Source organism: Microcaecilia unicolor, chromosome 3 (assembly GCF_901765095.1).
Source record: "Microcaecilia unicolor chromosome 3, aMicUni1.1, whole genome shotgun sequence".
Taxonomy (NCBI): Eukaryota; Metazoa; Chordata; class Amphibia; order Gymnophiona; family Siphonopidae; genus Microcaecilia; species Microcaecilia unicolor.
The window spans coordinates 287,491,734-287,515,631 of record NC_044033.1 but is presented as its reverse complement, the minus strand read 5'-3'; the positions used below and the strand labels follow the sequence as shown (position 1 = coordinate 287,515,631).

General features: G+C 46.1%; 1 protein-coding gene across 2 annotated transcripts in view; it reads right to left on the bottom strand.

Moving 5' to 3' along the window:
* ARID4B (AT-rich interaction domain 4B) overlaps positions 1 to 23,898 on the bottom strand; it is a 1,313,885-nt gene that overhangs the window by 922,647 nt on the left and 367,340 nt on the right. For both annotated transcript variants that reach the window (XM_030198147.1, XM_030198148.1), the window contains exon 6: positions 11,626 to 11,705. In XM_030198147.1, coding sequence (XP_030054007.1) covers positions 11,626 to 11,705 — 80 coding nt within the window. The remainder of the gene's footprint in view (positions 1 to 11,625; positions 11,706 to 23,898) is intronic.

The window sequence follows — 23,898 nt, the reverse complement described above, 5'->3', positions numbered from 1 at the left end:
CCACCACCATGGAATTGTGAAGTAGCTGAGACATCAATCCAGGTTCCCCGTGGATCCGATATTGGGATTCAGTTCTTTTCAGGATCACGGGGTTAGACAGAGAAAACGACCAGATTTGAATAAGGACTTCCTTCAGTACTATATGCAAAGGAGCCGTTGCTGCCTCTCTAGGTGGAGAAGGATACTCCAGGACCTCGAGCATCTCAGTCCTGGGCTCATCCTCAACCTCAATAGGGAAGGGAATAGCCGCAGCCATTTCCCGGTCAAAGGAGATAAAGAATAGACTCACCGGTGGAGACAGTCTCCTTTCTGGTGGAGGGGAAGGTTTAGAAGGAATCCCATAGGACTCATCTGATGAAAAGTACCTGGGATCCTCCTCTTCCTCCCACGAACGCTCATCCTCAGTATTGGACAAGACATCTCTCAGAGCAGTCTGAAACTGAGCCTGCCTCAACGCCGAGGAATGACGTCCTCGATGGCAGTGCCGAGAAGTCGATGTCCGCCTGGACTCCGGTGAAGCTTCCTCCACCAATGTCGAAAGGGAGTCGACCAGGGTGGCAGCAGACACTGATGCCACAGGCGGCACCGAGGTCTGGGACCTCACCACAGGCAAAGGGCCAGATACCGCTGCAGCAGACGGTACGGAAGGCACACGCACCCCCAACACCGAAGCAGACTGGCGTAGTAACCCTTCCAGAAGCACCGGACAAGGCTGCGGGGTCGGTATAGGAGCTGGTGGCAGAATCTGTTGAGGCTCGGTAGCAGGTACCGGGCTGCTAGACCGACGCATTGGCACCTCCTGTATGAGGGGGAGCGATCCTCTCGACGCCGACGCTTCTCAGGTGCCGAATCCCTGGACGCCCCGGAGCTCCCGGCATTGAAGGAGAACGATGACGGTGCTTCTTCGCCTTCGCTCAACGCCCGTCATCGAGACTCCTCGGTACGGATGAGGATGACGTGGAATCCTCACGTCTCCTCAGGGCCTGGTCTGACAAAGATCGGTCCCGGGGGGCCTGCGTAACAGGAGGCCTCAAGACAGGTGGAGACCCACTCGATGCCTCACTGCTCCCGGCACGAGTTGGTTTTTCCGTAGCCATTGCCTTCACTTCCGACGTCGATGCCTCCCTCAATATTGATGCCGCCAACCTCATTAGAAGACACAGACTACAAGCGGCTGGGCTATGGCAGGGCCCAAGGCACTGGATACAGCAGACGTGGGTATCGGTACCCGAGATGGTCCAGTTGCACCGAGTACAGTGCTTGAAGCTGCTGGGTGTCTTCGATGACATGGAAGAAAAAAACGGCTTCGGTGAAATCAAAAGACGCGATCGTGCCTGTAAAAAGAAAAAAGGGCACAAAAAAAAGGGAACCAGCCGCGTCAAAAAAGAAAGGAAACTTTTAAAGGGGCTTAAAAAAAAAAAAAAACTACGGGAAAGTTTATTTTTTTTTAAACTATAAATTCCATACAAGAAAAAAGAAATAAGGCAAAAAGCCGCAAAAAACAAAGGATCTCTTTCCCGGGCCTGAGAGGCTTGAGGAAAAACTCGACCACACCTCACTGCAGAGAAAAAAATAAATGAGCTGGAATGCTCACGTGACGGGCAGGAAGACGTCCACGTGGTTCGCGCACCAGAAGTTTCTGGCAAATTTTTTACTTGCTAAATTGCCGATTCCCGGGCCGACGCGGACGTCAACCCACATGTGAGAACAAGCAGCCTGCTTGTCCTCGGAGAATGTATTTTACAATATTGGAGAGTTCCTGCAGTGCCGACACTGTCGGATTGGAGGTCCCAAATTATAACTTTGATGGTTTTGGACTGCAACACAGTATCTTCTTCACCACTGGGAAGAAAGTTTAAACGATGTTGGGAGCGCTTTTGGTCTACTTTGCAACCAAGTGTCAAGAGACGCTTACTAACTTGATTTAAAGGGCTGGGTGCTCCTCTACACAGCAAAAAAGGGGGGAGGGAGTAGGGGTGTGTTTGGGTACGGGTGATAATGTCCACATGACGTTTATGTAATTTTGCAGTTGTCTTGTTCAACAAAAATTAGTTTGAATAATACTAAAAAATACAGTGTCAAGCATTTGGGCTCCAAAAACCCAAGGAAGCAGTAGATATGAGGATGAAGTACTTCTGTGCACAAAACAGTGAGAACTGAGGGAGACTACATCTAATGATCTTCAGATTACCAAACAGGTAGAAAAGGCTATTATTATTATTATTTACAATATTTGATATATTGCATGGGATCCAGTAATGGCAACTATGTGGTTAACAATAAAATCGGGGGGGGGGGGGGGGGAGGAAACATCAGGAGGGTATGAAGACATTAGAAGTTGTACAACCAAAGGTCTTGTGGAAAAGGTGGGTTTTTCAATAGTGATCTAAATTTTGAGCAGGAGAGTTAAGCACAGATGTATGACGGGAGAATGTTTCAAAGTTTGGGGCTCAGGTAGCTAAAAGCAGCTTCAAAAGAATGTTCAAATGAAACATCAAGGAAGAGGGCAGAGATAGGAGATTGGCAGTGGATGAGCAGAGAGCAGGCAGGGATATAAGGGATCAGAAGTATATTAATATAAGCAGGAGCAGTTGGTAAGTGGCCTTTGAAAACCAAGGAAAGAATTTTGTATTTTATACAGGCAGACACTGGGAGCCAGTGCTCTGAGTGCAGAAGCGGTGTAACATGGTTGAAACAATGTGAGCAGTGAAGAAGTTTAACAGAGGTAAATTGTATAAACTGGAGTCTTTTGAGAGAGAAGAGAGGGAGGCCAGCGTAAAGACAGTTAAAGCAGTCGAGGTGAAAGATAACTAAAGACAGGAGACATGTGTGAATCAAGCAGGGTTCAAGAAGGGGATGGAGGGAACAGATACAGTGTATGGTGAAGAACAGCCCATAGAGTCTTAAAAATGTGGCTTAAAAATGACACCAGTCTTGACAGAATCTGAGAATGGAAGAGGGTGGTTATGGAGGGTAGGGGGAGCTGGAAGAGAGGATCTTTGCTTGGGGAAGATGATTGACTCACATTTGGGTGAGAAAATACAAGTGGCTTTGAGCCAGGTAGAGACATAATCGAGAAAAGTGTTGAGAATACCCGGAGAGGATGAGGGGTCAGAGATGTGACAAAGAATCTGGATATCGGCTGCATAGCAAAATGGGGTGCATCCTTGTTCTTCTATAAGAGTCAGAAGAGGGGCAAGAAAAATGTTGTTATTATTATTATTAGTTACATTTGTATCCCACATTTTCCCACCTTTTGTAGGCTCAATGTGGCTTACATATAACAGTTAACGGCGTTAGCCGATTACGGTCTGAACAAATACATGTTATGAATGAATACAAAGTGATATTGTGGTAGAATCAGGTACATGCATGGTAGGTACAGTTGGGGGGAACTTAAAGAGGGAAAGGGGGAAGAAGAGTCAGGTAATGTCCGTTACGGTTTTTGGTTACATTGTGTCGCAAGAGACCAGGTATTTTTATGTTGGGTCGGTGGGGCCTGAACAGGTCTGTCTTTAGTGTCTTCCAAAAATTTAGGTGGTTGAGCATAGTTTTTACTGCTTTTGGCAATGCGTTCCATAGTTGTACGCTTAGGTAGGAAAAGCTGGCTGCATAGGTGGATCTGTATTTGAGTCCTTTGCTGCTTGGGTAGTGGAGGTTTAGGTATGATCGTGCAGATTTTGTGGTGTTTCTGGTTAGCAGGTCAATGAGGTTTGTCATTTATCTGGTGCCTTGCTGTAAATAATTTTTTGAACAGTCGTGCAGATTTTGAAGGTGATACGTTCTTTGATTGGTAGACAGTGCAATTTTTCTCTGAGTGGTTTGACGCTGTCAAAACATGTTTTCCCAAATATAAGCCTGGCTGCTGTGTTTTGGGCGGTCTGAAGTTTCTTTATGATTTGTTAGAGTAGGAGCAAGGATGGAGCCCTGTGGTACACCAGATTGAAGACGAGACAGGAGAAAGGAAAGTGTCATGAGAGAGTTGAAATGTGCAATTCGAAAAATAGATGGATAACCAAAAAAGAACTGTATCTTTAATACCCAAAGAAGGTAGGCAGGTGAGAAGTAAGGAATGGTCAACTGTGTCGAAGGCTGATGAAAGGTCAAGGGATACAACAATGACTGAGTGATGCTGAACTAAGAAAGAACGGATAGCATCATGAAGTGCCAGGAAGAGGACTGCAGTGCTGTGGTGAGGGTGAAAGCCAGTCTGAAAAGGGTGTAGAGTGTTAGTCCATTCCAGAAAGTTGTCGAGCTAGTGAAGAAAAAGCATTTTTAGGATATTTGAGAAGGCAGCTCCTTGTGACTCTGGGCAAGTCACTTAACCCTCCATTGCCTCATATAAGCCGCATTGAGCCTGCCATGAGTGGGAAAGCGCGGGGTACAAATGTAACAAAAAAAAAATAGATATAGGATGAAAATTGAGAAGGAAGGAAGTGTCAAGTTGAGAAGTCTCACCAGGGCATGTTTCCATATTGGAAGAACTACACCAAGGGAGAGTATTACAAGATCTTCACTGGTTATCTTTGAAATGAAGGGCTCAAATTAAGATCTTGTGTTTGATTTACAGGGCCATGAACAGGGATATTTAATTCCTTTAGCTACTGTGCTCAAGGTTTATTGTCCACCTCGTCCTCTATGATCAGCAGATAAAATATTAAGTGTTTCCTCTCATAAACAGATTGTATTAGAAGATATTAGATCAAAATTCTTCTATGTGGAAGGTACACAACTGTGGAACAGCCTTCCAGCTGAAGTATGAAAAATGAAGAATTACCTTCAGTTCAGGAAAGTGGCTAATAGGAAGGTTACAGGAAGACCACAGCGCAGTAGGCCAGAAGAGTGAAGCAGAGAGGAGGGAAAGGTGAGCAGTGGAGTGCCTCAGGGATTGGTGCTGGGACCGATTCTGTTCAATATATTTGTGAGTGACATTACTGAAAGGTTAAAAGGTAAAGCTTGCCTTTTTGCGGATGATACTAAGATTTGTAACAGAGTGGACACCCGGGAGTGGAAAACATGAAAAAGGATCTGCGGAAGCTAGAAGAATGTTCTAAGGTTTGGCAATTAAAATTCAATGCGAAGAAATGTTAAGTGATGCACTTAGGGAGCATAAATCCACGAGAGACGTATGTGTTAGGCGGTGAGAGTCTGATATGTACGGACGGGAAGAGGGATCTTGGGGTGATAGTATGTGAGGATCTGAAACAGTGTGACAAGGCGGTGGCCATAGCTAGAAGGTTGCTAGGCTGTATAGAGAGGTGTGACCAGCAGAAGAAAGGAGGTGTTGATGCCCCTGCATAAGTCGTTGGTGAGGCCCCACCTGGAGTATTGTGTTCAGTTTTGGAGGCCGTATCTTGCTAAGGATGTAAAAAGAATTGAAGCGGTGCAAAGAAAAGCTACAAAAATGGTATGGGATTTGCGTTACAAGACGTATGAGGAGAGACTTGCTGACCGGAACATGTATATCCTGGAGGAAAGGAGAAACAGGAGTGATATGATACAGATGTTCAAATATTTGAAAGGTATTAGTCCGCAAACTAACCTTTTCCGGAGATGGGAAGGCAGTAGAACTAGAGGACATGAAATGAGATTGAAGGGGGGGCAGACTCAAGAAAAATGTCAGGAAGTATTTTTTCATGGAGAGAGTGGTGGATACTTGGAATGCCTTCCCGCAGGAGGTGGTGGAGATGAAAATTGTAACACGAGGGGCGTGGAGATCAATGACATCCTGAAAAGATGAATAAAGGGATGTAGCTTGAAAGGAGAAATCAAAAGAAGATGGGAAGGGGAGAGGAAGAGATGCTAAGGAAGCACTGATCAAGTCAAGTAAACCTGGAAGATGTAATGGGGCAATTGCCTCGACTGGATGGTATACATTCGAGTACTGACAGAATTGAAAAATGAACTTACAGAACCATTGTTAGTAATATATAATTTATCTTTAAAATGAAGCATGGTACCAAAAGACTGGAGGGTGGCCAATGTAACATCAGTTTTTAAAAAGGGCTTCAGAGGAGATCTGGGAAACAATAGATCAATAAGACTGACATTGTTGCCAGGCAAAATGATAGAGACTATTATAAAGAACAAAATTACAAAGCAAATATATAAGCATGGATTAATGAGACAAAGCAAACATGGATTTAGTGAAGGGAAATTTCTTTGCTAATCTACTACATTTCTTTGACGAGGTGAGAAAATATAGCAACATAGTAGATGACAGCAGATAAAGACCTGTACAGATCATTCAGTCTGCCAGAGAAGATAAACTCATTACATGAGGTGATACAACATATGTACACCTGATCTTGATTTGTCCATGCTATTTTCAGGGCATAGACAGTAGAAGTCTGCCTGGAACTGTCCTTGCTCTAAAACATTTGAAGTTGTTATCGAAGCCCTTGAAAAGCTTCAATCCAGCTCATCCAAATCTATCCAGTCATGTCTCCCAGTCTCGTAAGGTCCTCTTCTAATTTTTCACAGTCCTCCCGCAATTTAACGACTTTGAATAACTTTGTGTCATCAGCAAATTTAATTACCTCACTAGTTACCCCAATGTATCTACCATATATGATCCCCATTCTACCACAACCACACCTTGTACTTATGTACACTTTGTATTTGTTCAGACTGGAACCATCGAACGCCGCTACGGTACCATGTAAGCCACACTGAGCCTGCAAATAGGTGGGAAAATGTGGGATACAAATGTAACAAATAAATAAATACATCTCTAGGTCATTTATAAATATGTTAAAAAGCAGCAGTCCCAGTACAGACCCCTGGGGACTCTCCTCATCTGCCTCTTTTCCAAGCTGAAGAGCCCTAACCTCATATATGAGGAGTTAGTTCCATCCCCTTTATAATTTTGGTTGCTCTTCTTTGAACCTTTTCTAATTCCGCTATATCTTTTTTGAGATATGGCGATCTTGTCCTTGCCCACAATGTGCTATGCTATTAGGGTCTTATTTTCCACAAAATTCCTAAAATCTACGTTCAGAGGTTACAATTAGACACCAAAATACATAAAAGGATATTCACAGAACTACATAACTATTCAATACCTAATTAGAACTACTCTCAAAAAGCCATGTTTTCAAACTCTTTGTAAAAATACTATATGATTCACTTTGACTGACATACAGGGATATTCGATTCCATAATTAAATTGCAGAACAAAAGGACTCTAAAAAATTTCTCCTATATTTAATATCCTTAACCGATGGAAAAAAAACAGCATCAGTCACTCCTGACTACGGGTTCTACTAATATTACTACTTATCATTTCTATAGCGCTACTAGACGTACAAAGCGCTTTACACTTGAACATGAAGAGACAGTCCCTGCTCGACAAAGCTTACAATCTAATCAGGACAAACAGGACAAATAAGAGATAAGGAAAATACTTAAGGTGGGAATGATAACAGACATGGGTTACCCAACAAACTAATCAAAGAACTAAAATTCTGGGAATACCACCACATGTTTTAAAAACCAAGCAGCAGATTTTAAGATTAACTTGCACCTTTATTGGCAATCAGTGCAATTCTCTAAACAAACAGGTCACATGGTAATACCTTGACTTATGATAAATCAATCTTGCTGCCGTATTTTGAATTAGACAAACTTCTTCATAAACTTCAATGATAACCTGTTATACAATGCATTACAATAATCCAGCATTGGCAGAGTTACAGATTGAACCAACACTCTAAAGTGGTCTGAGTAAAACTTTTTACAAATAAACCATAACAGTTCCAGTTTGAACAATCTAATTAACTTGAGGTTCAAAAGTTAATGACGAATCTAAAAGAACAATCTAAAAGAACACCTATTACCATAGAAAGAGTGTCAATCTTAAAAGTAGTACGATTTGCCACCCGAAGAGAGTCTGGAATAAAATCCCTCCTCAAACCAAACCACAGAAACTTTGTCTTATCCCTGTTTAATTTCAGTCTGCAGCTCATGGACCAATGCTGAATCTGTTCAAAGACCGCTGATACCCTCATAATAAACTGATGAAAATTTGCATGTACAGTAATCAATAAAAATACATCATCGGCATAAGAAAAAAAAATACTTTCTCCTAACAGCAGTTGAATCATACATAATGTAGTCAAAGGGGGAAATTGATAAGACCTGAGGAACAGAAAAAGCCCCATCTTTTAACATCATATAATATCTTGATTTCAAAAAGCCCCCAAACCACTTAAGCACCATTCCAGTCATCCCAACCGATACAATCAAATAGCATGATTTACAATGTCAAAGGCCGTAGTCACATCAAATTGCGAAAAGCAACATCTGACCTCCTTTACTCAGTTGTTTCACTAACATAAGAGATCAACTCTATCAAAAGAGTTTTGCTACTAAAAAAGCTTCGGAAGCCATGTTAAGATGACAACAAAATATTATTTGAGATAAAGGTGCTCAATTAAGAAGACTCTACAAATTCAATCAGTTTAGTAGTAAATGGGATTCCTGCAACTAATCTATAGCTTGCTGGTATTGTGGACCACTGAAAGATTATACAGATGGGTCTCCACCCACCGACAGAGACACACTGCCTCCACAGCCACCACCTGACCCCTAGCACCGCCCTGTTTATGTACACCACTGCTGTGGCAGTATCCAACATCACTCTGACCACCTTCCCCTCAAAAAGTGGCTGAAACTCACACAGAACTAGGTAAACCACCCGGGACTCCAGGTGACTGATGTGCCAGGATGCCTCCTGGCTCAACCATATGCCTAACACCAGAACATGAGCTCCCCAATCGAGGAGATTTCCATTCATGGTGACCAGAGGAATCCCTCTCAGCAAATGAACTGCCTATCTCACCAGACTAGACTGAGCCTTACCTTGGGCGGCAGCAAAGGAGAACAATGGAAGGCAAGGTGCCCATCAGAATAACAGGGCCCGCAGCAGTAAGCTAATTGGAAAGAGCATGTTTAGTGATGACAGCCCAACCCTTTTGGGCTCAAAAGAAACAAAAAGCTGGGTGGACTGTCTAAGAGCCCTGTCATATGAGCCCTCACCCAAGGCACCACCTCCAGCACAGTGGCCATGAAGCCAAAAAGCTGCAAGTAATCCCAAACCTTGAGACTGAACACTCGGTGCAACTGTGCCCGGAGCTTCTACGCCTGCTCCTCCAGAAGAAAACCATCCCTCTGGCCATTTCAAAGTGAAGCCCAAGACACTTCAGGGACTGAGAAAGGGCCAGATGGCTCCTGGGCCAGTTCACTATCCAGTCCAGGGATTCCAGGAGGGGAATAACCTGCGAGGTAGCCAAACTGGCCTCCAATGCTGAGTCAGACTGAATCAGCCAGTCACATAAGCAGGGATGAACCTTAACACCCTGATGCTGGAGGTGCATAGCTATCACCTCCATCACCATAGAAAACCTGCAGGGCGCTATAACCAGGCCAAAAGGAAAGGCCTGAAACGGAAAGTGTTGCCCCACACAAGCACAGATATCTCTTCTGATGATCTGCAATGGGGAAGTGGACTGTGAGGTCCAGGGAAGTCAAGAATTCCCCTGCCTGCACTGAAGTGATGACCAAGTGAAGAATTTCATTCCATAAATGCTGGACTTGCAGACAAGCATCCAAACCCTTGAGATCCAAGATGGGGTGAAAGGAACCACCCTTCTTTGAGACCATGAAATAGATGTTACCTGTACATGTCGCATTCTGCCGGCAGAACAGACAGTACTGCACTTAGATCTCAGAGATACTGAAGGGAAGAGTGACAGCCTGGCACTTTAGAACTGAGCCACAGGGAGAGATCATGAAGATGTCAAGAACTGGACAGGTGAACAGGGAGTACCCCCCTCCAAAACCCACTGATCTGAGGTGATGCGGACCCACTTGCCGCAGAAGGGAGACACCCTGCCTCCCACTGGAAACCAAGATAGGCCCGGCGAACCCTCACTGGGAGGCCAAATTGCTGCGGTCCCACACCTGCTTGAAGGACCTACTCTGCCCCCCCCCCCAACCTGGGCCAAAGGGTACCAAGCAGACCTGAAGTTGCCCATCCCCTTGAGGCCAAGGATTGCTGTACACCCTTTGCCACAGCACAGGGAGACAAAGAGCCATGCCTCCCATAAACTTCACCAATTCCACTAAGTAATCACCAAATAGCAAGCCCCCCTAAAGGGCAGTTGACACAAAAGCATCTTGGAAGCCGCATCTGCACTCTACGGCAAAGCCACAACCAACAGCAACCCCCGACACCACCACTGTGCAGGAAGCCAGATGGACCAGATCAAAAAGGACGTCCACCCAAAATAGCCATCCCGGACTCCAAGCAAGAAACCTTTGGGGACTTGGGCAACCACAGGAACCAACACAGCTTGGAGCTACATAACTATCACAGATAGCAGCCTGAATGCTCTGGCCACAACCGAAAAGGCCAGGCAGAGATGCTGCTCAAATTTTTTTCATGGAGCTCCCCTTCATGACCACTGTAACTAGGGCGTTCACCTTTGGGAAGACCCAACACTTCTCAACCTACTCAGTGAAGGTATAGAGACAATCAAGAGCCCCAAACTACCTGAGGGGACCATCCAGGAACTCCCAATTATTTATTTATTTATTTATTTATGTATTCATTCATACTTTCTATACCATTTTAACTGACAAGCAAAAACGTTTACACTTCTAAAAACAAAACTATACACAATAAAAGAGGGGCCTGCTGTGGGAGGATTAAGCCAAGACCCCTGCAACCTTAGACAAAGAGACTGAGGCACATTCGCGCTAAGGGCGGGAAGATGGCCGCGCATGCATGGTGCGCGCACGTGTGAGCAAGGGCTCTAGCAAGCTTTGTTGCTAGGAAGATTTCCGATCCTGGGGCTGCCATCGGACGTCACCCATATGTGAGAACAAGCAGCCTGCTTGTCCTCGGAGAATCCATTATCCCTGCCCAGCCATTGGCACATGCACGAACCCCAGCCTGCCTGACTGCCTGGGCCTCTGGTGCCTCCGTTAACCCCGGAGGCACCTTCTCTCTGGGTGCATCTAGAGGGAAAGTCCCTACTTAGGGCCCTGTTTACTAATGCACATTAGCGTTTTTAACGTGCCTACAATTAGCGCGCGCGCTGTGTGTAGGCGCCTATAAGGATATTGTAGGCGCATACACTGTTAACGCGCATTAAAAATGATAACGCGCCTATAATGCAGCTTAGTAAACAGGGCCTCTAGTTCTTTACAATAGCATTAGCCACTGACAAAGGGCATAAAGCTAGCCAGGCTAACTGAATTGTTTTTTTATTTTTTTGTATATGTGCTACTGAAGCAAGCATTTTTTGAAAGACTGGGAGCTGCAGGGGGAGCCCATAGGGAGTACACCCAAACAAGGGGAACAGGCGGGGGGGGGGGGGGGGACGACCAGGGAACCAGACTCCTTGAGTAAGGCACCACAAGACCAACCCAAAGCCAAACACAGTGGCACTAAGAAGTGCACCTGGGGGCTGTGGAGCCAAGCTCTGAGCTCAACCAGGTATGGTCCTGAGACTGTGACCTGGGACCAACCATTGTATACGTGTTTGAAAATAAAAAAAGCTATTTCTTGCTGTAAGGAGCAAGATTAGAGTACAAAAAATAACATGAATGATTACTTACCTCACTTTCAGCAAAATGCCTTCCTCCCTTCAGGCAGAGCGAAGATCTTCTAAGAGTCTTCTCATCACCATCATCAAAAACTTTTATGAAAAAGAAAAATGCAGCTTTTTAAAGACCTGGAGAACAGTAAAATACCATTATCATCTGGCAAATTAACTCACAGACAACTCTATTCCAGTGGCATAGGAAGGGGGGGGGGGCAGTCCGCCCCGGGTGCACGCCGCTGGGGGGGTGTCAGCTTCGCTGGTTCCCTGCTCCCTCTGTCCCGGATCAGGTTACTTCCTGTTCCGGGGCAGAGACAGCAGGGAACCAGCGGAGCCAACGCAGCTCCCAGCGACGTGCACTCGGGGTGGATCGCCCCTCGCCGCTTCCCTATGCAAGTATTAATGCGCTCCGGAGGGGGGGGTGCACAGCGGCGACCCGCCCCGGGTATCAGCCACCTTCGCTACGGCACTGCTCTACTCTCAAGTAGATATTGTATGAAATTACAAGCAAACACAAACAGCAAAAGCAACATTTTACATGTCAATTGTATGGTACAACAGTCCAAAAAAGAGAATAAAAAAGGAGAGGGGGGACAAAGCAGGACTATAGAAAAATTTAATATTCAGGTGTACCTGAGGAAACAAGTCCCCATTCTGACCTTTTGACTATAAAGAAAATCTCATTCTTCTTCTCTTAAAGATGGGTGCAAGTTTACAAAACAAATCAACAAATTTTATAGTTAGTTATTATTGAAATGTTAATTTATTCCCTAGACATGGGCTGTATGTTTGTATTTCTGAATCTATTGAAAATTTTGAATGCTTCCTTTCTTTTGGATTTCATAACTGATTTTTTTATTTGTGCGTTTGGGTGTATAATCTCATAAAAGCAATTTAAAAAATTCAACAAATCAGATTAAGACCTTAACCCTTTAGTGTCCAATGTTCCCGTAATAAGTCATATGGGAACAGAATGATGGGGACATTGGACACTAAAGGGTTAATATACATCATAAATAACAAAGATGGTTTTGTTTTTTTTAATTCTGACGTCAAGTTGCTTACCTGTAACAGGTGTCCTCCATACGTAGCAGGGTAAATCACCTACATAAGTAGAATGTGTCATCTAGCAACACCAATACTATGAATGCCCCTCAGTCCCATACAAAATCTTAAAGGCAGCAACTCCAACAGAGGAAGCAGGATTGCCCTGTTTTCTACAGAGGACATCCATTATATACATAGTAACATAGTAGATGATGGCAGAAAAAGACCTGCACAGTCAATCTAGTCTGCCCAACAAGATAAACTCATATGTGCTACTTCTTGTGTATACATTACCTTGATTTGTATCTGCCATTTTCAGGACACAGACCGTAGAAGTCTTGCCCAGAACTAGCCCCATTTTCAGGACACAGACCGTAGAAGTCTTGCCCAGAACTAGCCCCACCACCCAAACACCAGTCCCGCCTCCCAATCTCGGCTAAGCTTCTGAGGATCCATTCCTTCTGCACAGGATTCCTTTATGTTTATCCCACGCATGCTTGAATTCCACTACCGTTTTCATCTCCACCACCTCCCGCGGGAGGGCATTCCAAGTATCTACCACTCTCTCCATGAAAAAATACTTCATGACATTTTTCTTGAGTCTACCCCCTTCACTCTCATATCATGTCCTCTCGTTCTACTGCCTTCCCATCTCCGGAAAAGGTTCGTTTGCGGATTAATACCTTTCAAATATTTGAACGTCTGTATCATATCACCCCTGTTTCTCCTTTCCTCCAGGGTATACATGTTCAGGTCCGCAAGTCTCTCTTCATACGTCTTGTAACGCAAATCCCATACCATTCTCGTAGCTTTTCTTTGCACCGCTTCCATTTTTTTTACATCCTTAGCCAGATACGGCCTCCAGAACTAAACACAATACTCCAGGTGGGGCCTCACCAACGACTTATACAGGGGCATCAACACCTCTTTTCTTCTGCTGGTCACACCTCTCTCTATATAGCCTAGCAACCTTCTGGCTACGGCCACCGCCTTGTCACACTGTTTCGTCACCTTCAGATCCTCGGATACTATCTCCCCAAGATCCCTCTCCCCATCCGTAACTATCAGACTCTCCCCGCCTAACACATACTTCTCCCGTGGATTTCTACTCCCTAAGTGCATCACTTTGCATTTCTTTGCATTGAATTTTAATTGCCAAACTTTAGACCATTCTTCTAGTTTCCACAGATCCTTTTTCATGTTTTCCACTCCCTCCCCGGTGTCCACTCTGTTACAAATCTTAGTATCGTCCGCAAAAAGGCAAACTTTACCTTCTAATCCTTCGGCAATGTCACTCACAAATATATTGAACAGAATCAGTCCCAGCACCGATCCCTGAGGCACTCCACTACTCACCTTCCCCTCCTCCGAGCGAATTCCATTCACCACCACCCTCTGGTTTCTGTCCATCAACCAGTTCCTAATCCAGTTCACCACTTCAGGTCCTATCTTCAGCCCCTCCAGTTTATTCAAGAGCTTCCTGTGGGGAACCGTGTCAAACGCTTTGCTGAAATCTAAGTAGATTACGTCCATAGCACGTCCTTGATTCAATTCTCCAGTCACCCAGTCAAAGAATTCAATGAGATTCGTTTGACACGATTTCCCTTTGGTAAAACCATGTTGTTTCAGATCTTGCAACTTATTGGCTTCCAGGAAATTCACAATCCTGTCCTTTAGCATCGCTTCCATTACTTTTCCAATAACCGAAGTGAGGCTTACCGGCCTGTAGTTTCCAGCTTCTTCCCTATCACCACTTTTGTGAAGAGGGACCACCTCCGCCGTTCTCCAGTCGCATGGAACCTCTCCCGTCTCCAAGGATTTATTAAACAAATCTTTAAGAGGACCAGCCAGAACCTCTCTGAGCTCCCTCAATATCCTGGGGTGAATCCCGTCCGGTCCCATGGCTTTGTCCACCTTTAGGTTTCCTAGTTGTTCATACACACTCTCTTCCGTGAACGGTGCTAAATCCACTCCACTCTCACATGTACTTTTGGCAGTCCATCTCGGTCCTTCTCCCGGATTTTCTTCTGTGAAAACAGAACAAAAGTATCTATTTAGCAAATTTGCCTTTTCTTCATCATTTTCTACATAGCGGTTCGCAGCATCTTTCAGTCTCACAATTCCCTTTTTAGTCATTTTCCTTTCAACTAATATGCCTGAAGAAATTTTTGTCACCCCTCCTTACCTTTCTAGCCATTTGTTCTTCCGCACGCACTTTCGCCAGACGTATCTCTCTCTTGGCTTCCTTCAGTTTCATCCGGTATTCCTCTCCGTGTTCCTCTTTTTGAGTTTTTCTGTATTTCTGGAACACCAACTCTTTAGCCTTTATTTTCTCAGCCACTTGCTTGGAGAAACACATCGGTTTCCTTTTTCTCTTGCTTTTATTTACTCTCCTTACATAGAGGTTTGTGGCCCTATTTATAGTTTCTTTCAGCCTGGATCACTGCCCTTCCACTTCTCGTACGTCCTCCCAGCCCATCAGCTCCTTCCTCAGGTATTCCCTCATTTTACTAAAGTCAGCATGCTTGAAATCCAGGACTTTCAGTTTTGAGTGGCCACCCTCCTCTTCAGCCGTCATATCAAACCAAACCGTTTGATGGTCACTGCTGCCCAGGTGGGCACCCACTCGGACATTTGATACACTATCCCCATTTGTGAGTACCAGATCTAGCGTCACTCCCTCCCTCGTGGGTTCCGTCACCATTTGTCTGAGCAAAGCACTTTAAAAAGCATCCACGATCTCTCTACTTCTTTCCGATTCCGCAGATGGAGCCTTCCAATCTACATCCAGCAAATTGAAATCTCCCAACAACAGCGCCTCTCTTTTCTTCCCCAACTTTTGAATATCAGCGATCAGATCTTTATCTACTTCCTCCAATTGTGTCGGGGGTCTATAGACAACACCCACGTGGACAGAGGTTCTATCCTCTCTTTTTAAGGTGATCCATATTGCTTCTTCCTTTCCCCAGTTCCCAGTCATTTCAGTCGTTGTGATATCATTTCTCACATACAGTGCTACTCCTCCACCTTTAGGCCCCTCTCTATCCTTCCTAAAAAGATTATAGCCTGGTATGTTTGCATCCCATTCATGGGAACCATTGAGCCGTGTCTCTGTGACTGCAACTATGTCCAAGTCTGCCTCCAACATCAGGGCTTGAAGGTCATGAACTTTATTGCTTAGACTGCGAGCATTTGTGGTCATTGCTTTCCATCTACATTTCCTAGTATGTGTTTCGGTTTTAGTGATTTGGGGGTGTCTTTTCTCTTTGGGTACCTTCATATCTTTTTGTTCCACCTTCCTTGCTTTTTCTTTTTCTTCCGCCTCAGTTTTATTTTCAGGAACATCACAGTGCTGTAGTGGAGCAAAAGAATTCTGTAGGGGCAACACTTGTGAGGGCGGAAGCTTCTGTGTCACATAACGAAGCTTGCAGGTAAGCAACCTATTATTGTCTATTAAAAGCAGGATATAAATCAGCCACACAAAAAGGAATCCCTAGCCATGGCTGGTCTTGCAACAAAAAGGGGGTTGGGAGCTGGATAAAGGAGCCAATCTGAAGGATCAGATGGTAAACGCTGTGCACATTCGTAGGGATGACCACCAATGATTCCCAGTTCAAAATTTCCTTGGTTGGTTTTCATATCTAATATCAATAGTGAACATTTCATAAAAGAAGAAATTAGCGTTGGAAGCAAAAATACATAGTAAAAATTTTTTTAGATACATTAAAAGCAGGAAACCGGCCAAAGAGTCGGTTGGGCCGCTGGACGAAAATGGTGTTAAAGGGGCGATCAAGGAGGACAAAGCCGTAGCGGAGAAATTAAATGAATTCTTTGCTTCGGTCTTCACCGAGGAGGATTTGGGGGGGGACACCGGTGCCGGAAAGAATATTTGAAGCGGGGGAGTCGGAGAAACTAAACAAATTCTCTGTAACCTTGGAGGATGTAATGGGTCAGTTCAGCAAGCTGAAGAGTAGTAAATCACCGGGACCTGATGGTATTCATCCCAGAGTATTAATAGAACTAAAAAATGAACTTGCGGAGCTACTGTTAGAAATATGCAATCTGTCCCTAAAATCGAGTGTAGTACCGGAAGACTGGAGGGTAGCCAATGTTACTCCGATTTTTAAGAAGGGTTCCAGAGGAGATCCGGGAAATTATAGACCGGTGAGTCTGACGTCGGTGCCGGGCAAGATGGTGGAGGCTATTATTAAGAATAAAATTGCAGAGCATATACAAAAACATGGACTGATGAGACAAAGTCAGCATGGATTTAGTGAAGGGAAGTCTTGCCTCACCAATCTAATGCATTTTTTTGAGGGGGTAAGCAAACATGTGGACAATGGGGAGCCGGTTGATATTGTATATCTGGATTTTCAGAAGGCGTTTGACAAAGTGCCGCACGAAAGACTCCTGAAGAAATTGCAGAGTCATGGAATCGGAGGTAGGGTATTATTATGGATTAAGAACTGGTTGAAAGATAGGAAGCAGAGAGTAGGATTGCGTGGCCAGTATTCTCAGTGGAGGAGGGTAGTTAGTGGGGTCCCGCAGGGGTCTGTGCTGGGTCCGTTGCTTTTTAATGTATTTATAAATGACCTAGAGATGGGAATAACTAGTGAGGTAATTAAATTCGCCGATGACACAAAATTATTCAGGGTCGTCAAGTCGCAGGAGGAATGTGAACGATTACAGGAGGACCTTGCGAGACTGGGAGAATGGGCGTGCAAGTGGCAGATGAAGTTCAATGTTGACAAGTGCAAAGTGATGCATGTGGGTAAGAGGAACCCGAATTATAGCTACGTCTTGCAAGGTTCCGCGTTAGGAGTTACGGATCAAGAAAGGGATCTGGGTGTCGTCGTCGATGATATGCTGAAACCTTCTGCTCAGTGTGCTGCTGCGGCTAGGAAAGCGAATAGAATGTTGGGTGTTATTAGGAAGGGTATGGAGTCCAGGTGTGCGGATGTTATAATGCCGTTGTATCGCTCCATGGTGCGACCGCACCTGGAGTATTGTGTTCAGTACTGGTCTCCGTATCTCAAAAAAGATATAGTAGAATTGGAAAAGGTACAGCGAAGGGCGACGAAAATGATAGTGGGGATGGGACGACTTTCCTATGAAGAGAGGCTGAGAAGGCTAGGGCTTTTCAGCTTGGAGAAGAGACGGCTGAGGGGAGATATGATAGAAGTGTATAAAATAATGAGTGGAATGGATCGGGTGGATGTGAAGCGACTGTTCACGCTATCCAAAAATACTAGGACTAGAGGGCATGAGTTGAAGCTACAGTGTGGTAAATTTAAAACGAATCGGAGAAAATTTTTCTTCACCCAACGTGTAATTAAACTCTGGAATTCGTTGCCGGAGAACGTGGTACGGGCGGTTAGCTTGACGGAGTTTTAAAAGGGGTTAGATAGATTCCTAAAGGACAAGTCCATAGACCGCTATTAAATGGACTTGGAAAAATTCCGCATTTTTAGGTATAACTTGTCTGGAATGTTTTTACGTTTGGGGAGCGTGCCAGGTGCCCTTGACCTGGCTTGGCCACTGTCGGTGACAGGATGCTGGGCTAGATGGACCTTTGGTCTTTCCCAGTATGGCACTACTTATGTACTTATGTCCCTATACTTCTTTATAAAATGAGTTCAAAACAAGTACTTTGGAACTTTTCACATAAACAGCACCTTGTTATAAAAATAGCCCATAAAAGACTATAGTTCATACAAGAGTAAAGCATCATTTTATTTTCTAAGTATATCCACTGTGTCCAGTCCTTCCCATATTCCCCACATGTTTTTTGGTATCATCCATCTTAAGTGCTACTCCTCCCATGTTGCCATTTTTGGAATATTGTAACACTCTTCAGCATAAGACTTCTCAAGCGCCAACATTTTACGTTTCACTCTTGTTCACACTGAACTCTGACTATGTTGCAAACATGTACTTTGGTACAGGTTTACAATGCATTGCAAAAGTTGACACCTCTACATTTGATTACATTCTTTTGTCTAAAAAATATAATTCAAAACATTTCAGTACAGGAGTTTCAGTGATCTGTACAACATTTATAGAACAATTATGGTTTATTGGTTTTAATATACCACCTTTCTAAGTAACTGCAAGGCAGTTTAAAATAAAAATACATTTAATAGTAGAAAAGGAACTACAAAATTAAACAGGAAAGATAAGAACAGAGGAGGTAAGAAATAAGGTAGAGATGCTGCTAATTCAGAAAACCAGTAACTGAGGTAGGGTGGACAATGGAATTAGGACTCAAATATAATTGAAAATAGACGTGTTTTCAAATCAGCTTTGGATTTTGGCAAGGACAATTTCTAAACGGGTGTTTTGGAAATGAATTCCTGAGAGGGAAAGGGAATGGGACTTGATATACTGCCTTTCTTTGGGGTTTTTTTTGCAAGGAATTGCAGAGAGAGAAAGAGAAAGGGAATGGGACTTGATATACCGCCTTTCTGTGGGGGGGGGGGGGGGGGTTTGTTTCGTTGGTTTTTGGGTTTTTTTGTAACTACATTCAAAGCATTTTTACATATTATATACAGGTACTTATTTTGTACCTGGGGCAATGGAAGGTTAAGGGGTCCTTTTACTAAGGTGCGCTGAAAAATGGCCTATGGTAGTGTAGAAATGCGTTTTGGGCGCACGCAGAATTATTTTTCAGCGCACCTACAAAAAATTACTCATTATTTTTGCCGAAAATGGGCATGCAGCAAAATGAAAATTGCAGTGCATTCATTTTGAATGTAAGACCTTAACACCAGCCATTGGCCTAGCGGTAAAGTCTCATGCTGTAATCGGGGGGTAATGACCTACGAGTGTCAAATGCCAAATAGTGCGCGTCCGAAAATACAAATTATTTTTCGAACACACGCCAAAAATGAAATTACCACAAGAGCAACACAGTAGCCAAGTGGTAACTCCATTTTGGCGTGTACAGACGCCCCGGAGTTGCCCAGAGTCACAAGGAGCTGCAGTGGGAATCAAACCCAGTTCTCCAGGATCAGAAGACAGAGGAGGAAGATGAAGGCGACAGTCATCCAAACAGCAAAGAACACAAGAGGAAGTGTAGGGAACAATATGTTTTGGGTTTTTGTCACGATTGTGGCCGTGACCTCTCCCAGACGTACCTTATTTCTAGTGGTCAGCTTCTTAGCTGGCTTCTGTTTCTTCTGTCTGTCCTTTCTGAGCTAGCTCTGTCTCTCTGTGCTGGCTGCTTCCAGCAGCATGACTCTTAATTGCTTCACTATACTGCAGCTGTGTGGGTTAAGCCTCTCTGCGTTTCAGTGTGCTGGCTGCCTGTGTCTGGTAGTTGTGACATCATCAGGCAGGGCCTTGATAAGGAAGTGGTGTTCTTCCCATCAGGGCCTTTGCAACATTTGCGTTTTGCTTTAGGTCCAGGATGGCCGACTAAGAGAAAGCACTGCGAGGAGCTCTGCTGAGAATCAATCAGAAGATCGATTTTCCAGCGTCTCGCGGTCGCAGTGTGAACCCCAGGAGGACACGAAACACGGGTATCGGTGGGACTGACTCGGGACTCAATTAGACCACCTCCTGCTTCGTGTCACTGGCCGGATCGGCTGGACGAAATCGGCGTGGTGTTGCGAGTGAGTAGTCGAGAGCAGCGGTAGCGGGGCGATTGACGGGAGGCTGTGCGGCCCGGGACCGCGCGTCCATGTGGCAGCCGTCTCCCTCGTTCCGTTGCCTGGTAACCGGCGCAGCGTGGGAGTTTGAGGTAGGGTGGCGAGGCAGCCGGGGGGGGGGGGGGGCGGCGGCCGGGACCCCGCCTCCACGTGACAGCCGTTCTTCCTAGCCCATCTGAAAGCCAGGAGAACTGGGACAGCTGACCCCTTGGCCCTGGTGTTGATCCTTCTGGCGTGGGTGCTTGGGGAGCCAGGAGACCTGGGGCAGCTGACCCATTGGCCCTGGTGTTGATCCTTCTGACGTGGGTGCTTGGGGAGCCAGGAGACCTGGGGCAGCTGACCCCTTGACCCTGGTGTTGATCCTTCTAGCATGGGAGCTTGGGGAGCCAGGTGACCTGAGGCAGCTGATCCCTAGGCCCTCATGTTCATGTCCTGTGACCCTCGCTGGCTCTGGTCCTGCCCCTACCCTGCCGCCCTGCTGCCCTGTCCATCTGCCACCGGTCCTTTCTCCTAGCTTGCTCTGGCCCTTCAGCCTGTTCCAATCCGGCTTGTTCCAGTCCACTGCTCGGCACTCTTCTGCTTGTCCCACTCCGTCTGTTCCAGCTTATTCCGGCCCTGCTGCCCCGCTGGCTTCTGCTCCAGCTTGTTCCAGTCCATCTGTCCCAGCGTGTTCCAGTCCTGCTGTGCCGCTGTCTTCTGCTCCAACTTACTCCAGTCCATCTGTTCCAGCTCGTTCCAGCCAATCTGTCCTAGCCTGTTCCAGCTTATTCCAGTCCGTCTGTTCCAGATTGTTCCAGTCCATCTGCACCTGCTTGTTCAAATCCGTCTGTTCCTACTTGCTCCAGTCCATCTGCACCTGCTTGTTCAAATCCGTCTGTTCCACATTGTTCCAGTCCGTCTGTTCCAGCTTGTTCCGGCCTGTTCCAGCTTGTTCCAGCCCATTCCAGCTTGTTCCTGCTCGTCTGCTTCAGCCTGGTTCCAATCCGTCTATTCCAGCTTGCTCCAGTCCTTCTGCTCCAGACTGTTCCAGTGCATCTGTTCCTGTTTGCCAGCTTGTTCCAGTCCGCCATTCCGTCTGTCCCAGCCTGTTCCATTCCATCTATTCCAGCTGTCGGTCTGTCACAGTTTGCTCCAATCCATTTGTTACAGCTCGTTCCAGTCCTACTGATCCAGTCCATCCATCTGTTCCAGCTCGTTCCAGTCCTACTGCTCCAGTCCATCCGCCTGTCCATCTGTTCCAGCTTGTCTCCAGTCCTTCGTCCAGACTGTTCCAGTCCCATCGCATCCACCCCAGCCTACCTGCATGCCTGCCTGCCTACTAGCAACCAACCTACATGCTTGTCAATCCATCACTTTGCCTACTCATCAGCAACCAACCTGCCTGCTTGCCAGACCATCAACTTGCCTATTTATCAACCCAGCCTGCCTGCTTGCCAGACCATCAACTCGCCTATTTATCAACCCATCAACTACCTGCCTGCCATCTAGCCTGCTCGACTACCTAACTGCCTCCCTGCCTGCCGCCTGCCTTCAAACCTGCACAACTACCTAACTGCCTCCCTGCCTGCCGGCCCATTAACCCACCTGCCTACCAGCTCACCCATCACCTGCCTGCCTCCCTGACCATGGCCCCTATACACATTCTCTTCATCGCCCTGTCCCTTCCTAATCTTTTCTCCCTCGCCCTACCGCTGTCCACCGCAGGAATTCATTGCCCATCCATGTCCTCTCCCGTCCTACTCACTACTGCATTACCCTACCCACCCCCGTGCCTCACCACTTCACCATCTCTCCTATCCCCCCCTCCCTCCTAGCTCTCAACCTTCAACACTTCCTTCCTGCCATTAGCCCATCCCCATTCCTACTAAGCTCATCCCGTCTTCGTCGCCCTACCTCCCCCACCCTCTCTCTTGCTCCTTCTCCTACTATCCACCGGAGACATCAATCCCAATCCAGGCCCCCCCCCCACATGCCCTCATTTTATCCATCCAAACGCTTCCGGGATATCTCCAATCTCATTTCTGTTCCCCTCCTTCCCCCTTCTTCTCTCCCCTTCTCGTGCGCCCTGTGGAATGCCCGCTCTGTGTGCAACAAACTTTCCTTCACCCACGATCTCTTCATCTCCCGCTCCCTTCATCTACTCGCCCTAACTGAAACCTGGCTCACCACCGATGACTCGGCCTCAATTGCGGCCCTATGCCATATACGTTATCTTTTCCCCCACACTCCCCGCCCAGTCGGCCGCGGAGGAGGTGTCGGGTTACTACTTTCACCCGCCTGTAGTTTTCAACCCCTCCTCCTACCGCAATCTCACTGCTTCTCATCCTTTGAAGTTAACTCCATCCGTCTATTCTACCCGCTGCCACTCAGAGTTGCAGTTATTTACCACCCCCCCCCCCCCCCCCCTGATAAATCCCACCCCTCCTTCCTTACCGACTTCGATGCCCTGGCTCTCCGTTTTTCATGAACCCTCATCTCCGTCCCTCATTCTTGGCAACTTTAACATACACGTTGACAACCAATCAGACCCTTACGCTTCTCAATTCCTCACTCTGCCATCCTCCTTCAACCTCTAGCTGAGCTCCATCACCCCCACTCACCGAACTGGCCATTGTCTTGACCTCATCCTCTCCTCTACCTGCTCACCCTCCAATTTCTGCGCCTCAGACCTTCCTCTCTCAGATCATCACCTGATCACCTTCACACTTCACCACCCTCCTCCTCAGCCCCGCCCTACACTAACCACTACTTTCAGGAATCTCCAGGCCGTTGACCCTCCTACCTTATCTTCTAGTATCTCTAATCTCCTCCCCTCCATCATGTCCTCCGAGTCTGTTGATAGGGCTGTCTCCGCTTACAATGCCACTCTCTCATCTGATCTGGATACCCTTGCACCATCCATCTCCCGTCCCACAAGGTGAACTAATCCCCAGTCCTGGCTAAGCCCCTGCATCGGATACCTTCGCTCCTGCGCCCGATCTGCTGAACGCCTCTGGAGGAAATCTCGCACACATTCAGACTTCATTCATTACAAATTCATGCTATCCTCCTTCCAGTCCTCCCTATTCCTTGCCAAACAGGACTATTACACCCAACTAACTAATTCCGTCAGCTCAAAACCCTCGCCGTCTCTTCACCACACTTAACTCCCTCCTCAAAGTGCCCTCCGCTCCCACCCCACTCACTCTCTCCTCAATCACTGGCTGACTACTTCCGCGGTAAGGTACAGAAGATCACCCTCGAATTTACTACCAAACCACCTCCTCCTCTAACCCACTCTCTCAACCAACCAACCCAGGCCTCCTTCTCTTCTTTTCCTAATATCAACGAAAAGGAAACCGCCCTCCTTCTTTCCTCCTCGAAATGCACCACCTGTTCCCTCTGACCCCATCCCCACCAACTTAATCAACATCATCTCTCCTACCGTCACCCCCTCCATCTGCCGAAGGGTTAGAAGGTAAATTTGCCTATTTGCGGATGATACTAAGATTTGCAACAGAGTGGACACCCGGGAGGGAGTGGAAAGCATGAAAAAGGATCTGAGGAAGCTAGAAGAATGGTCTGAGGTTTGGCAATTAAAATTCAATGCGAAG